General features: G+C 45.5%; 1 protein-coding gene across 4 annotated transcripts in view; it reads left to right on the top strand.

Annotated features, from left to right (window-relative positions):
• The window catches only part of USP4 (ubiquitin specific peptidase 4 (proto-oncogene)), a 46,124-nt gene that overhangs the window by 27,782 nt on the left and 5,529 nt on the right, over positions 1 to 12,813 (top strand). For 3 of the 4 annotated variants that reach the window (XM_012655256.1, XM_012655180.1, XM_012655116.1), the window contains 10 exons: positions 11 to 169; positions 1,053 to 1,277; positions 2,246 to 2,329; positions 2,913 to 3,007; positions 5,955 to 6,146; positions 6,764 to 6,852; positions 9,848 to 10,075; positions 11,666 to 11,736; positions 12,001 to 12,119; positions 12,441 to 12,590. In XM_012655256.1, the coding sequence (XP_012510710.1) occupies positions 11 to 169; positions 1,053 to 1,277; positions 2,246 to 2,329; positions 2,913 to 3,007; positions 5,955 to 6,146; positions 6,764 to 6,852; positions 9,848 to 10,075; positions 11,666 to 11,736; positions 12,001 to 12,119; positions 12,441 to 12,590 (1,412 nt within the window). Of the gene's footprint in view, positions 1 to 10; positions 170 to 1,052; positions 1,278 to 2,245; positions 2,330 to 2,912; positions 3,008 to 5,230; positions 5,320 to 5,954; positions 6,147 to 6,763; positions 6,853 to 9,847; positions 10,076 to 11,665; positions 11,737 to 12,000; positions 12,120 to 12,440; positions 12,591 to 12,813 lie in introns of those variants that run through there. The other variant, XM_012655323.1, reaches the window with a different exon arrangement.

Below are 12,813 nucleotides of genomic sequence, written 5' to 3'. Positions count from 1 at the left end.
TTTGTTGTAGACTCAAGTGGGACGTTTTGCCCCTCAGTTTTCTGGCTACCAGCAACAAGATTCTCAGGAGCTGTTAGCCTTTCTTCTAGATGGATTGCATGAAGATCTGAACCGAGTAAAGAAGAAGCCCTACCTGGAGCTGAAGGATGCCAATGGGCGGCCAGATGTGGTATGATATTGAAGATGTCTGAACAATAATATTCCAAAGAAGCTGCCTCCTACTGATAGTATAGGAACATCTTTTTGGTTTTCGAGTATTGGTATTAGGGCCCTACTTGCCTCTCACTGTTGCTAGTGATGGGGCTGTAGTCTCTGGTAGGGAAACACATTCTAGGTCAGAAAGGGCCTAACTCTTATAACTCCTGATGCTCCCTCTTGAGCTTTTTCAAATTAGAGTGAGATTGTTTAGTATTTCATTGGTGAACTAGAGATTAGGGTGCTCTGAAAATTAAAGTGCCTATAGTCTGGGCCTTTAGGATTATTACTACTCTCATTAAAATCCATCCATGATTATTAAAACAATTTGTTACTAATATTTTTAGGGCATTTATACTTTTTTGCCTTGATTTTCTGATCTATGAAAGAGGAATTTAGTATTTCAGCTATTCTATCACATTGGGATGATCGATATGAATGCTTTAAAGTAGCATTTAGATCTTAATGGAAATACCATGATTTAGCTGAACTTTAGTGTAGGTTAAAGCCTTGCTTTGGATCATTAGAAACACCATGGGAAGATTTACTTGCCCTGGTCAGGTCTGTGTGCCTACAGTGCTCTCAGGGCTTCTGTTTTCCATCAGAGGACACACAGACCTGTTATTTCCTATAGATCCCATGTTGACACTGAATTTAAAAGTGTGGGGTTGGGTGCAGAAGTGGCATGTAGTGTGAGTATGATAGGCTGAGTTCTGGCCTTCACTGGCCTGGACCAAGCTCTTGGCTATGCAGACTACCTCCTGGTCTATTTCAGGGTTTGTTGGGAATCATCCTGTATGCAGGGGGAAAGGACTGAGAGATGTTGAGAATGTACTGTCTATCCCTTCTCCTTCCAGGTGGTGGCAAAGGAAGCCTGGGAGAATCACAGGTTGAGAAATGATTCTGTGATTGTGGACACTTTTCACGGCCTCTTCAAATCTACTTTGGTTTGCCCAGAATGTGCTAAGGTTTCTGTGACGTTTGACCCATTTTGCTATCTTACTCTCCCACTGCCCTTGAAGAAAGATCGAGTTATGGAGGTCTTCCTGGTTCCTGCTGACCCTCACTGCAGACCTACCCAGGTAACAATGCACACCTCGTGGCACCCCTCACTGTGAGTAGTCACCTCTCACTGTGGGTAGTCTCCAGACCCTGATGGGATTACTGCTATCTGCTGCATTAGAAACTCCATCGGCTGCCTCTGGGTCCCCTTGGTGCTTGCCTGAATGGGTGCCCTTGCCCTCTATCACACCTTTGTGTAATCTCGTATCATTCAAGGCCTATTGTGAAGGTCTCTGGGCTTTTGATCACTTTTTTTCCCATGCTCCATTCACACAAGTAAAGTAACCTGGTTGACCTGTTAAGTGGTCCTTGAATCTGAATGTTGGAGAACCAGAAGCAGGGTGCTTTTCTTAGTCAGGTCCACCCTTAAACCAGATAGGAGAGGTGAGGTGCTGTGGCTCATGCCTGTAATCCCAGTGCTTTGGGAGGCCGAGGGGGGAGGATCGCTTGAGCCCAGAAGTTCGAGATTACAGTGAGCTGTGATCACACTACTGCATGCCAGCCTGGGCAACAGATTGAGACTCTGTCTCTTAAATAAAATCAGCTAGAAGAGCCTGAGCATAAGAGGTCAGATGGCATGTGTGAACAGTAGGTCTTAGTGTCCAGCCCTGCTGATGGCTCACTGTGCGATTGTATTGCTTAGTCTTCTGACTTTAGTCTCTTTATCTGATATGTAAGACCAAATGGCAGTTTGTATAATTTTAACAATTCTTTAAAGGAAGTAGCAAACTACTCCAAAAAGTTAAGAGTAAAATGTAGCAATGTTAGGGAGGGAAGGAGATGGTCCACTCTCAAGCCTGAGTATTGAGGCAGGTGCTAACACAGAAGACTTGCTTGTTTGCTCTGCTGCTGACTCACCTGGGCCTTGACCTCACCATATACTGTTTTGGAAGGGCACCTCTGCCCCTGGAGACGCCTGCTCCTCCCAGCCCATCTCCCACCCTTTCACCTAAGGCTCCCTGTCACCTTAACCATCTCTCCCTTGCAGTACCGCGTGACTGTGCCGCTGATGGGGGCTGTGTCTGACCTGTGTGAGGCTCTCTCCAGGCTGTCTGGCATTGCTGCAGAAAACGTAAGGCAGGGTGATCAGTGTAACTCACTATTAGGGATACTGTCTAGTCCTTTCAGCCTTGAAGCCACTTTTTGGGGTAGTTGTTATTGGCCAGCACAAATGTGATTATTTGTTGTGTCTGGATGCCTCATAGCTCTTGGCTGTTGTTCACTGTGCACACTGTGGTCAAGACTGTCCTTTCCAGCTCCAGAAAACACTGTCTTTCTTCCATCGTGTTTATAGTAGCCATGGTCAGAGGGCCAGGAGTAGGGCTCTGCTCTCAGCACTGTGTGCTGAGGGTGGTGTGGAGCCGTTGGGCCCTGGAATACCCCACTGGCTTCTGGACAACTACTAGTCCCTGGTCAGCACTCCTCACCCTTCTTGCCACTCGAGGGCAGGTGTTACTAGCATGTTCAGTTCTGGTGGCAGCCGTGCTGCTCTCCTTGGGCCTTGGCCCCAAGCTCTGGGGCTGGTTGTGTGGGGGTTTCTCTAGAGGCCACACTCCAGTAGGGTATTTTTTCTTTCCATTTGTTTCTGGGTTTTAAGCAGTTAGTAAGGGCACTCTTACCCATCCTATGATCTTTCTGTTACTGTTGATTCTTAGATGGTGGTCACAGATGTGTATAATCACCGGTTCCACAAAATTTTCCAAATGGATGAAGGTTTAAACCACATCATGCCTCGGGATGACATTTTCGTGTGAGTACTCAGCAGTTTCTGCTGCAGGTTCTGCAGAAACATTTAGGGATGTTGCCTTGTTCAAGTCTCCAGAGCAGAAATGCTGGCAGTCAGTGCTTCTGTGGAATTGCCTGCCTGGGTGCAAGAGATGGGTGTACAGGGAATTGTGGACAGCTTTCAGTGCTGAGCACCTACTGGCTCTGCAGAGCTAGACATTCTGATAACTCTCCTCAGCACGGACACCACCTTTGTCACAGTTTGCCTATGAAGAAGGCCCATTCAGTGGTCCTTCAGATGGTCCTGCTATTAGAGATGCCTTTCTCAAGAAGAGTCATAGCTGCGTGAGGGTCATGGGAAGGTAGGAGAAGGGGCGTGGTGCAGGAAGATCTCATCCGTTCTCTGCCACAGGCTATGGCTCCTCAGATAAGTGCCATGATACCACCAGCTCCAGCTCAGAAATGACAGTGAAGGCTGATTTAAATAGCCATTTTCAGCTCAAACATTCTGCAAGCTCTGAGAATCATTTTTTTCCATCTCTGTGGGTACAGCACAGAGGTCTTCTTGGCCTCTCCCACATGCTGCTTCATGGCTGGTCTGTGTCATTGTATGTGTCCCTCTCCCAGGTGGAGTCTGGTGGGACATAAACTTGCCTGCAGCTCCCAGACAGCCACTTGCTCAGGAAATACCGAGCCCTCCCATGCTGTTCCTCCCTCTTTACCTCTCACTCAGAAACATGCCTCTGCTGAGAAAGGTTTTTAGGATTTTGTTTTGGCTTTTACTTTTGGATAAGGAATGTACTTCACAAAGGAGATATCTCCTTCCCTTTACGTTTTAGGTCCTATGACTTCTAGATCACTCTAAAAGGAATGGTTTCTGGCCATGCCCAAGATCTACTTCTGTTCACACTTGCACAGAGACCCTGACAGCTCACACTTCAATGAAGGCTAGGACATGGAAAAGTCAGCTTTTATAGCCATTCCTTTTTTTTATTTTTTGAGACAGAATCTCACTCTGTCACCCTGGCTGGAGTGCAGTGGTGAGATCATAGGTCACTGCAGCCTTGAAATCCTGGCCTTAAGCAATTCTGCCTTAGCCTCCTAAGTAGCTGGGACTACAGGCATGTGGCACCACACTCTGCTAATTCATAGCCATTTATAATCCCAAATTATGCCTTAACATGGTCTCCTTCAATTCTGTAAACTAGTGTTTGTTTGCACACACCTGGGCTGAATGGAACTGGGGCATCACTCTGTGGGGAACTTCGTAGACCACCACCAACAAAGGAATTTTAAGAGGCTTTAAGGGCCAACCAATGGGAAAACAGATTCTTTTTTGATTTTTGTTTTTTTTTAAGAGACAGGGTCTTCAATCTGTTGCCCAGATTGAAGTACAATGGCATGATCATGGCTCACTGCAGCCTCAAACTCCTGGCCTCAAGTGATCCTCCTGCCTTGATTTCACAAAGTACTGGGATTATAGGCATGAGCCACAATTTTTTTTTTTTTTTTTTTTTTGAGACAGTGTCTTGCTCTGTCACCCTGAGTAGAGTGGCCTCATCATAGCTCACAGCAACCTCCAATGCCTGGGCTCAAGCAATCCTCTTTCCTCAGCCTTCCCAGTAGCTGGGACTATAGGTGCACGCCACCACGCCAGGGTAATTTTTTTATTTTTTGTACAGACGGGGTCTTGTTCTTGCTCAGGCTGGTCTTGAACTCCTGAGCTCAAGCAATCCTCCTGTCTCGGCCTCCCGGAGTGCTAGAATTACAGACATGAGCCACTGCACCGGGCCCCCACAAATTCTTTTAAACATGAGTTGATAATTGTCTTATGAAAGCAACAGTAGCATTTGTTAATAACATTTTTTGAGCATGTCGTTGCACTGTGCTACTAAGTTATGTAATTCTCACCATACCCTGTAAGGTGGGTAATCCCACTGTCCTGAGTAAACAGAAGCAGGAGTTAGGGTGCTTATACTGGATCTCAGAAGCCAGAAAATGGCAACGGTGGACCTGGAATCTGGGCCAGTCTCACTGTAAGGTCTGGTTCTTAACCATCATGCTGCACTACAGTGTCCTTATCTTAGAGCACACCTTGGACATTTTTGTGAGTTATTCTTAGAAATTCTTTCTGCATAAACCGTAGTCAGGACTATTTGCCAGGCATTTGGGGAGGAGTGTGTGTGCGTTTGTGTGTGTGTTTATAGTTTCAAAAATTGAATCAGTAAGTTTGTGTCTCCCCCTATAGGAAGAGGGAATGACTACAGTCGGTTGCCAGCAATTTTGGTAACACCTGTTCCAGGATAAAACATCTATAAATCTCCTCAATCCCATGTATTCACTAAGTAAGACACATTTTTCAAAATCATTGATTTGTATTTAGCAGTTTCTTTGGTTATCTCTGATTTTTTAAAAATTAGATATGATTCTTTTACTTCAGTGTTTTTGAACAAACATGGCAATTAGTTTTATAAATTTGCTTCCTTGTTTAAAAAAAAGTATCTTTGGCTAATATTCCAGGTATACATCCTTTTACAATATTTGGTTTTATTAAAGACAGGACACTGAGAATGCATTTTTGAATGTTGAGCTCCTTGGTGACAAGAGATGAACTTGGTTGTCGGGGGCCCCCATCTGCCTTTCTGTCCAGAGGAGTGATGGTCTGGATGATGGCCATCATCTGTGTTGAGTCCCAGTTGAAGGACCACAGAGTTTGAGACTTTGGTTGGGGAAGGAGCCTTATGGTTAGCCCTGAGGCTCGGTTTGTGTAGGTTCGTGTTGTGCTAATAATCCTCCTTGTGATTCCTGACTCAGCCTCTAAAATCATGGTAGAAATTGGTTTATCCACCTTTTCTACTAAAGTATGCTCTGTCCCAGTAACCATAGTCTTGGCCACCATGTAACTGCAGCTCAGATCCCCATTGCTAACAGGAACCTGCTGCTAAAGGTGCCCTTTTGTGTGATTGACACAGGTACGAGGTCTGCAGTATTTCCATGGATGGCTCAGAATGTGTCACACTTCCAGTCTACTTCAGGGAGAGGAAGTCGAGGGCATCGAGCACTTCCTCCGGGGCAGTGCTGTATGGGCAGCCACTGCTGGTTTCTGTCCCCAAGCACAAGCTAACCGTCGAGTCTTTGTACCAGACTGTTTGCGAGCGTATCAGGTTGGTGTCAAGAATGGCATTTGGTTGTTACCTGAGTTCAAGATAGGCCCAGTAATAGTAGTCACAACCCTTGCAGAGTGGCCATATTGATCCCATGTACTCATCTCTGGAAGAAATGCAATTGTGCCACCTCCCCTGGAAGGGCTGGAGTGGGATGGGGCGTATGGCACATCTTAGGCATCATGACCCTGGGCGCTCAAGCCTCTGGTCCTTGGAATCATGTCAGTCCCCTATGTTAGGGAAGCTAGTGCTTTGATGGCATTTTGTATTTAAATAGTATTTCTGAAGTGCTTCACTATTGTTTTGTAACTGTTAATTGTGATTACTGGGAAATATTTTTTAAAATGATGATGCCACGTGACATTCATGGAAGACTTGAAACAGACTTTCAGAGTCTTCATTGGCTTGATAGATTAGACATCTGATCCGTTGGGTTCTTCTACATTTCTTTAATTATTGAGCCAGTATATGATTTTAAAGCTCTTTTATTTACATAAATTGCTTTGTGAATATCTGAATATATAAATTATGAACTATTCTTAGCTGCATGGTGGAGAAAATAGGTAAATGTTACAACTAACAATTTTTTTTTCCTTTCTCTCTTTCTTATTTTTAAGCCGCTATATAAAACAGCCCTTGCCTGATGAGTCTGGTAGCTCACCCTTGGAGCCAGGGGCCTGCAATGGCTCCAGGGGTAGCTGCGAAGGTGAGCACGCCATGCTGTGGGGCTGTGGGGCTGTGGGGCTGTGACTGACCAGGTCCCTCCTGATTTCCGTCTTCTTCTGAAGGTGTTATACACGTGGGAGAGGGAGACTCTGAGGCTGGATGGGGGCTCTGCCTACAGCAGCAGAGTTAGGAGCCAGGTCTGCATCACTCTGCTCTGCCAGTCTCCATTGTCCAACTTTGTACCTCATGGAATCTTCTTAGATACCTGGCGATGTAGGCTGTGTTTCACCTCAGGCACATAGAGGGATTGAGTCACTTGCCCAAGTCATGAAGCAGAGTCCAAAATTTGAATTCCGATCTGTTGGAATTGCAAAGTAGGTGCTTACCTAGCCTGTGACTGCCTCCATGATCTGAGCTCTGTGGGTAGAGCTATTGTTATCTTGGCCTTTACACACCACCTTGGTGTGGAGCTGCCAAGCCTGGCTGGTGAGCTTTCAGTCCCTGAGGGTTACAGATGTCTTGGCCAGCCAATCAGAGGGCACTTCTCCTTCCCTCCTTCCCTCCCTCCCTCCCTCCCTCCCTTCCTCCCTCCCTTCCTCTCTCCCTCCCTCCCTTCCTCTCTCCCTCCTACCCACCCACAAGTGGTGGCTGACTCTAGAAGGGAAGTATGGAAGTCATAGCCTGAAAAGCAGTAGTCTTGGCTTATTGCAGGAAACCTAGAGCCCTCACTATCCTCTTGTGGCCAGGTGCTGACAAGTTCGTCCCTAACCAGGGAGCCATGTGTGATCTGCATTGTGGTTGTCACTCTTCTTTTTGGGACTTAGGTGACTCAGTGGCTTTATTCCTATAAAATCAGAAATGTCCTCCAAGCTAATGCATAAATTTTCAGTTGTAAGTCCAAATTCCCAGATTTCTTCAGGATACCCAATCCTGGAAAGTGAGAACTGGCTTTAAAAATAATGACCACAAGGTTCCATATTCCAAATCATTTTTGGTATTTTAAGGTTGGGTGGGTTTTATTATATTCAGATTTTTATTCTTGCCAAGAATGCTGTGTTCTCACACTAGGGATGAAAAGGAGTATATTTCGTGCATAGTTCCTGTAAGCAAAGGTGTCAGAGTGGTATTGGTAGTCTCTGAGCAGAGCCTGTGTGACCTGTGGTGCTCTGGAAGCTAAGGCACTGTAATCCCCAGTTCAAGGTGTGCGGTGGACTTGAACAAATCACTTCCTCCCTCTGAAGGTTGGTTTACCCGTCTGCAAAGTGATACCTGTTTCACAGAGTCTAGATAACAATTTAATGAGATCATGTAGTTAAAGTACCTGGCACATAATAGGTGCTCCATCAGTAACAACACCTTGTGAGTATTTGCTGTTATAGCTGGCCCTGCTTCTCAGACATTTCATCTGTCAATTTCTGTTCAGGAAGAATGGTTGTCATCTTTTGAATCCTACAAGCGAGTCTTGGTGCATAGACTTCAGACCCTGTTTAACCACTAAGTACTTGTAGCCTCTGCTGCCATGGCTACTTGTTAGGTCTGTTGCTACTGGCCTTCAGGTTCACTGCTGATTCTCTGAGTGACTTTGGGTAGCTCCTTTCAGTGAACCTTGCCTTTTTTTTTTTAAATCATCCTGTAACACTGTAACATACACTTCATGGCATTTAGTTGTGACTGCATTGGCAGAATGTTCCTGAGGTTGTGCAGCTAACTGGCAGCCAGTGGTGTGCCCAGGGACTGAATTCTTACAGTGTCAGGGTGTTTCCCTGAGTGGAGTTGAGGCAGTTTTTGATTCTGTACCTCTCTGAGAGGCAACAGGCAGGACAGGGTTCTTGCCAGTGTAGAAGTGGGACAGGCTTACCTGTGCATAAAGGAGCAATGCCATTGCCTTAGGAGTTAAGTTGGGAAAGGAACCTCCATGAGAGATGGGGTTTACAGGGTTCTTAAATAGCACATCTTCCTTTCCTCAATGTCTGTTTTTACTGATATTTCCTCAAGTATATAAACTTTTTATTTTAAATCTGCTCTGTCCCTGTTACATTTATGTTACCTTTTGGAGTGGTCCCCATCTTTGCTGAAATACTTTATCTGATACTTTAACTTTCCCCTACACTATGAGCTCTCCTCATGGAGCCCTGAGACCCAGCATGGTATCTATACCTAAGAGACATTCAGTAAATACTAGTTAAAGGAATATTCAGCATGTTTTTTTCTGGAGGAACTGAATACTTTTACTGAATATTTATGTTCATTATAATATTTCAAAATTGACTTTTAGATTACATTTCTTACCAAACTGTCTTCTGGAATGTTGAATATGTGCCTCATTTTAGTCCTTTTCTCTCTGTGACCTAATGATGAAGTCAAAAGAGTAAGACCGTGTTGTGTGAAGTCCAGTAAACTACCAAGTGGTGAGGGGCCCCAATTGAAGACTGGCGGAATAGTTGAGTCACTCTGTGCCTTTGGCTGACTCATTTAAGCTCTCTGAGCCTGCACTTCCTCATCAAGGAATAGCAGTGCCCACTCTGCCTCTTTCAAGGGTGTGGTGAGGGTCACACATGAATTCAAGTGCCTTGTAAATGCAAGGGGTGGATTTAGTTTCACATACACAGAATCTGGAAGGAAACATCACAGTCAGGTTTTTTTTTTTTTTTTTTTTTTTTTTTTTTTGGTTTGTTTGTTTTTTGAGACAGTCTCACTCTATTGCCCCGGCTAGTGGTGTCATCATAGCTCACCGCAACCTCCAACTCCTGGGCTCAAGCGATCCTCCTGCCTCAGCCTCCCAAGCAGCTGGGATTACAAGCACATGCCACCATGCCTGGCTCACTTTTTCTATTTTTAGTAGAGATGGAGTCTCTCTCTTTGTTAGGCTGGTCTCGAACTCCTGAGCTCAAGCGATCTTCCTGCCTCAGCCTTCCAGAGTGCTAGAATTACAGACGTGAGCCCCCACATCCAGCTCACCATTAGGTATTAAATAAAATTTTTAACACTGAAGTGGTGGCACATTATATACGTACTGTTTTTCATTTGTATGCCAGGAGAAGATGAGGAAGAAATGGAGCATCAGGAAGAAGGTAAAGAGCAGCTTTCAGAAACAGAAGGCAGTGGGGAAGATGAGCCAGGAAGTGACCCCAGTGAGACCACCCAAAAAAAGGTCAAAGGCCAGCCCTGCCCAAAAAGGCTTTTTACCTTCAGTCTTGTGAACTCATATGGAACAGCTGACATAAATTCTCTTGGAACTGATGGAAAACTACTTAAACTCAACTGTAAGTACTTTTTCTGACCTTTCATACTGGGCTTTGGGGACTTAGGATCCATTTGAAAATATTGCACTTGATACTTACTACATTGGGCTTTACTGTCTTTGTGTGGTTCCAAAGCAGACACTTGTATGATCCTTGGCTTGAAGACCTCTAAAGACTATTTCAGAGACACCGCCCCCCACACAACCGCCACTCCCCACCACCACTTTCAGGCTTTTCTTCTTAGTGCTTGATGACCTCAAAGGAAAGTGGATCTCTCTCCACTTAGTCCACTCTGCAGAACTTTGGGTCAATAACACTTCCTGTGGCTGCCCTTGGTAGCAGCATTTCCCCACACTTGTTCACTTATAAGAATAAATGCAAATGCATATTTCTTTTGTTATATAATAGTATTCACCAAATATGACCCATCCAGAAGATGGTCATAGATTTTGTGGACTGTCTGTCATGTGGAGCCTGTAATGGACACTGCTGTACAGAAAGGAAGAGGCATCCACAGGGTGTGGTGTGCACTGTGTGTGAGAATCACAATTGGCCAGTGAGGACGCCTGCATAGAGTGGGGGTGGGGAGAGCTACAGAAGCATCTTTGTGCCTTTCAGCTCCCTTCATTGAAGAGAACCTACCTAGTTAACTAGCTGTCTTCGTGCTTGCTTTTTTGTTGTTGTTGTACTTCATTTTTTTTCTTTTTTTTTTTTTTTTTTGAGATAGGGTTTCACTCTGTCAGTCAGGCTGGAGTGGAGTGGTGATCATAGCTCACTGCAGCCTTGAACTGGAGCTCAAGTGATCCTCCTGCCTCAGCCTCCTGAGTAGCTGGGACTATAGGCTTGTGCCACCATGCCTGGCTAATTTTTCTGTTTTTTGTAAAGATGGGGGTGTCACCATGTTGCTCAAGCTGGTCTCAAATGCTTGACCTCAAGGGATTCTTCTGCCTTGGCCTCCCAATGTGGTGGGATTATAGGTGTGAGCCACCGCACCTGGCCAACTTTTTAAAAATATCAGCTTTACTGAGACATTTTTGGGTTCTTTCTCTTTCCCCGTAGTTCTGTCCTGTGCAGCTTCCTCTGTAGTACAATGTCTTGCAAATTCTAAGCACCTTCTCAATCTCCAGTCTTTGACTGTTGAACTTAGTCTTCCCCTCTTTCCTCTCTCTCTATGCTGTGGCATGGAAACTGCCTCCAGGCAGTAAGCGGAGGCAATAGAGGGGTTGCTTTTTTTTGTTTTCTTCTCTCAGGGATCTCCCTCCTGCTCTAATGTCTGAAAATAATTGTTTTATCTATTTTGTCAGGTTTTTTTTGTGGTTTAAGGTGGGAGGGTATATCTGGTCCCTGTTACTCCATCTTGACCTGTGACCTTTCAGAATTAGTTAATGCCTGTGGGCATTATCTGTAGACTGAGGAAATCTTTGCCAAAGGCTTTTTGGGGCTGGGTTCAGAAGAGCTGGCCCAAGGCAGAGCATTGCTCTTGGCAGTGTCTGGTGATGGGTGAGCAGGTGTTGATGATGCAGCCTGATGTGGTCATTCTCACTCCTGTCACTTGGGGAGCTGCTCCTATTGCCATTCCATTATGAATGACACTTTGGTCCTCCTCCTCAGCTCGATCCACACTGGCCATCGATTGGGACAGTGAGACCCGGAGCCTTTATTATGATGAGCAAGAATCTGAGGTGGGTCACTCAGGGTTCCTGGTCGGTGGGGTGTGCTGGTTTCTGTTCTGGGTTTGTAGTAGGATCACTTTCACCAGTTGGACATCAATGTAACAAGTTATGTTTAAGACTGAGAATGAAAAGTTCTTCAAGATTTTGTCAATTTGTGTTCAGCGGCTCTAGAAAATATACTGTATTCCAAGCAGGAGAGCTTCTGTAGCCCTTTATGTCTTGGTCCAGTAAGATCTGTTTGTCCAGGAGAACTCAATGCTTTGTTTCTCACAGACATATGAGAAACACGTGAGCATGTTGCAGCCTCAGAAGAAGAAGAAGACCGCAGTGGCCCTGAGAGATTGCATTGAGCTCTTCACCACCATGGAGACCCTTGGGGAGCATGACCCCTGGTATGTAGCTCCCCACTCTGGGTAGAGGCACCATGCCCCCAGGATGCTGAAATCTGCTAGGGCCATCTGTGCACACAAAAACCCTTTTTATTTGGACATGTCATTTTTTTCACGTGGCCAACCCTACAACATAGCTCTCTGTGTGAGTTATGTTTTCCAGACTAAGAAAGCCATCCCCCTATTCTCGAAGGCAGGCCCCTGCCCTGAAGCAGTAGTGTTGAGTGCTGCCTGAAAGGGTGGCAGCTGTTGCAGGACTGATTGTCCAGGTGGTACTGGCTGCCTGCCTCCCCCACTAAGTGGAGGTTTCTCTTTTCTCTTCAGGTACTGTCCCACCTGTAAGAAGCATCAGCAGGCCACAAAGAAGTTTGACCTGTGGTCGTTGCCCAAGATCCTGGTGGTCCACCTCAAACGTTTCTCCTACAACAGATACTGGAGGGATAAACTCGACACAGTTGTGGAATTCCCAGTCAGGTGGGTTCCTGTGACTGCATTATTAGGAAAATTGAAACACAGGCAGGAAATCTGGTCACTGATTGGCTGAGAAGTTTGCCATGAAAAACTTTTCTGAATTAGGATGTGTGTTGCTGGGCTCAGGGGTGTCAGCTCTTAACTGTCATTACCCCTTCCCTCCCCATCCTCCCATCTTTCAGGGAAAAGACTCTCCGGTATAAGCACTGCCCCAGGCTCAGGGTGC

The sequence above is a fragment of the Propithecus coquereli genome, unplaced genomic scaffold (assembly GCF_000956105.1).
Source record: "Propithecus coquereli isolate 6110/MARCELLA unplaced genomic scaffold, Pcoq_1.0 Scaffold1, whole genome shotgun sequence".
Lineage (NCBI taxonomy): Eukaryota > Metazoa > Chordata > Mammalia > Primates > Indriidae > Propithecus > Propithecus coquereli.
This window is presented reverse-complemented; position numbering and strand designations above follow the sequence as displayed.